Raw genomic sequence first — 3217 nt, 5'->3', positions numbered from 1 at the left:
CCCCAAAATGAGACTGCTCTGCCTCCCTCCAACCACGCATTTGAGTGACCATTTATAACCTAAAACCTGCCCTAAAATCCCTAAAAATGGGATATTTAGACTAAAAGATTATGGGACTCGTTCTCCTGTTTTGAACATTGTGAGAATGCTCAATTTAGAAATATTTAGCCCCGGAGATTGTTGGATTTTGGCTTTGCCACAAAGTTGGGGTGTGGGTTTTTTTTTTTTTTTTTTTTTTTTTTGTTTTTTTTTTTTTTTTTTTGGTTGTTTTTGGATTTTAGACTTTTGCTTTTTTTTTTTTTTTTGTTGGGGTATTGAAATATTGGTTTTGCAGGAAAATGAGGCACAAAAACCCCAAATGAGGGGTGCCAGACTGGGGTTTTTTCCCCAGGAGGGAACCAACTGGGTTGGTTCCTTGAAAATCCTTGGTTGGTTCCTGTGAAAATCCTTCCCTGCTGCTGCTGCCATGGGGCTGGGGCAAATTTAAAAGGGAAAAGATTTCCCAAAATCCAAGAGGCTGCTTGGAAAAGGAGAACAACAATGGGGCTGCTCGGAAAAAGAAGAACCAAAATGATTTGGGATTGTTTGYGGAGCATTAATAAAAACATGTTTGCAGCTCAGTTCTTGTGGCCCTGCTTGTTTGTTTCGGTTCTGGGCACTGGGAGAAGAAATCAATAGGTTTTGAAGTCGGGAAAAATAACTTTAAAGCAAACAGATAAAAGAAAAACAAAAAGCTCTCGGAAAAAAACAAAAAAAAAAACCTTCTCTTTTATTAAGCAAAGAGAAAGCTTTCACCTCTGTGTGAGAGAGAGAAATCCACCATGGCAAAGGATCCTACTGGGAATACTGGGAGGGAAAAAAACAGCACAAGAACAAATATCGGAGGCAGCAGTGAGGTGTGGGGACTGTCTGGGGTCGGAGCGACCTCTGCATTCCAGGGAATCCATATGACAGCCCTGGAAATGTTTTATCTGCACCAAACCCCAAATGTTTCATCTGCACCAAACCCCAAATGTTTTATCTGCACCAAACCCCAAATGTTTCATCTGCACCAAACCCCAAATGTTTTATCTGCACCTCGGTGAGGATCTGCCCAACTGGTGCGAGTTTCAGGACAAATTGAGAAATTCCCGGCAGGAAAAGCTCTGAGCTGCTCCTCAAAAAGGATGGGGGATCCAATGGGATCCACCCAGGGGATTCAGACCCCAAGGCAGGCAGGGATGTTCCCGTCTGTTCTCTTTGGGGCATTCCCAAATTCTCCTTTCAAGGGCTGAATAAAAAACCTCAGAGCTGCTCCCATTTCATCCCCATTCCATTCACTGACCCCAAATCCAAATGTTCATCCCGAGGATCGGTGTTTTCCCAGCCAGACCCAAACCAGGGCGTGTCCTCCCCATTCCCATCCTCCCTTCCAGCTCAGCCCTTGTTTGTTAATCCAAGGAAAGTTTTCTATTTTTGCCTCGGAAGGAGCAAAATTAACGAGTTTTGTGCCTGATAAAAACCTCCAAGAGATTGGTTTGCTGCATTTCCTCCGCAATTCCCCACGGGATGAGAGGCAGAGCAGGAAAGGCACAGRSYGGGAGATGAACAGGGGAGAAATTTTGAGAAATGGGGTGATTGCACCAGATCCTGTGAGCTGAGAAAGCAATTACGGCCCTATAAATAATGGGATATGATAAATAACGTGGAGAGCTCGGGACGTGAAGGAGGGACAAGGTCACACCTGGAAATGCAGCTCTTGGAGGGGCTTGGAGCCATCTGGGGCAGGGAGGGAGGGATTTGGGGTGACCTGAGTGGATTTGGGGTTTTAGACTCATCTGAAYGCTCACAGGCAAAGAACGACAACAAAAAAGCGCGACACAAATTCGGCAACCGAGAAATTTCAAACTTCGCATGGAAAACCACACACGGGAAAATTACAGATGGGGATGGGGTTCCCTGGACCCCAAACCCACTCACACAGGTTTTCTGCACCCCAAACCCACCCATGGGGTTCCCTGGACCCCAAACCCACCCACAGGGGTTCCTTGGACCCCAAACCCACTCACAGGGGTTCTGTGGACCCCAACCCCACCCATGGAGTTCCCTGGACCCCAGACCCATCCAYGGGGTTCCCTGGACCCCAAACCCACTCACACAGGATCCCTGGACTGCAAACCAAATCACAGGGGTTCTGTGSACCCCAAMCCCACCCATGGGGCTYCCTGGACCMCAAACCCACCCATGGGGTTCTSTGGACCCCAAACCCAYTCACACAGATTTCCTGGACCCCAACCCCACCCATGGGGTTCCCTGGACCCCAATTTACCCTCCAGGCCATCCCAAGCCCCAGCCCAGCCCCGTGCAGGGCTCACCTTGGATGCAGAGCCCCTCGGTGCAGTTCTCCGACTCCTGGCTCAGTCCCTCGCAGTTTTTGCCGCCGTTCCTGGGGGCGGGGGCGGCGCATTCCCGCACCCTCAGGTGCTCGCACTCGGGGCTGCACACTGACCACTCGCTCCACACCTCCCAGCTCCCGTCCACTGCGTGGGGACGGRGGAAAAACCAACGTCAGCCCTGCCTGAACCACCGGGGACATCCCACAGCAACACCCGTGTCCCCTCTGCCCCCCAGAACTCCACATTTCAGGTATTTCAAAGAAAACTTTCGCAGGATAAATAATATTTTTAATGATGTTCTCATCTCAGGTTTCTGTGTTTCTTTTTCTGACGTTATTAACATCAGCGTTCCTGTCTAAATTATCCCCAGACCCCACCCAGGCCCCTGATTTCTCCCCTGAGCAGGGTTTTGGTGGTGCCAGGGTAAATTCCAGCCCCGCCACACGAGCCTGGCACTGTCCCCAAACTCACACCCCAAACTCGGCAGCGTTCCCCATTCCCTTCCCCACTTTGGGGGGTCCCAAAGCCCCCTGCCCCTCCTGGTGCTTCCCACCGAGGGCTGTCCCGGGATCTGTCCCCCCAGGAACCCTCCCCGGGCACTCACCGGGGCACAGCGAGGTGCAGGTGACCTTTTGCACGGACATTCCCTCGCAGAAGGCGCCGCCGTTGAGGGGCGCGGGGTTGGTGCAGGTGCGCGAGCGTTTCTGCCAACCGCGGCCGCAGCGCGCGTTACAGCTCGACCACTCWGTCCACGAGGACCAGCCCCCGTTCACTGCAAACACCGACAGCGGGGCTGGGGGCTGGGCTGGGACCTCAAACCCCAAACCCAAACCCCAAACCCA

General features: G+C 51.6%; 1 protein-coding gene across 1 annotated transcript in view; it reads right to left on the bottom strand.

Moving 5' to 3' along the window:
* The window catches only part of UNC5D (unc-5 netrin receptor D), a gene marked incomplete at its 5' end in the record, with an annotated part of 42552 nt that overhangs the window by 21592 nt on the left and 17743 nt on the right, over positions 1-3217 (bottom strand). Inside the window, 2 exons of the mRNA XM_057386646.1 lie at positions 2355-2519; positions 2980-3147. Coding sequence (XP_057242629.1) covers positions 2355-2519; positions 2980-3147 — 333 coding nt within the window. The remainder of the gene's footprint in view (positions 1-2354; positions 2520-2979; positions 3148-3217) is intronic.

The sequence above is a fragment of the Malurus melanocephalus genome, unplaced genomic scaffold (assembly GCF_030028575.1).
Source record: "Malurus melanocephalus ecotype Western Australia unplaced genomic scaffold, MMel_1.1 scaffold_1023, whole genome shotgun sequence".
In the NCBI taxonomy this organism is placed as follows: Eukaryota; Metazoa; Chordata; class Aves; order Passeriformes; family Maluridae; genus Malurus; species Malurus melanocephalus.
Note: the sequence above shows the minus strand (reverse complement) of the source record. Positions and strands in the feature narration are given on the sequence as shown.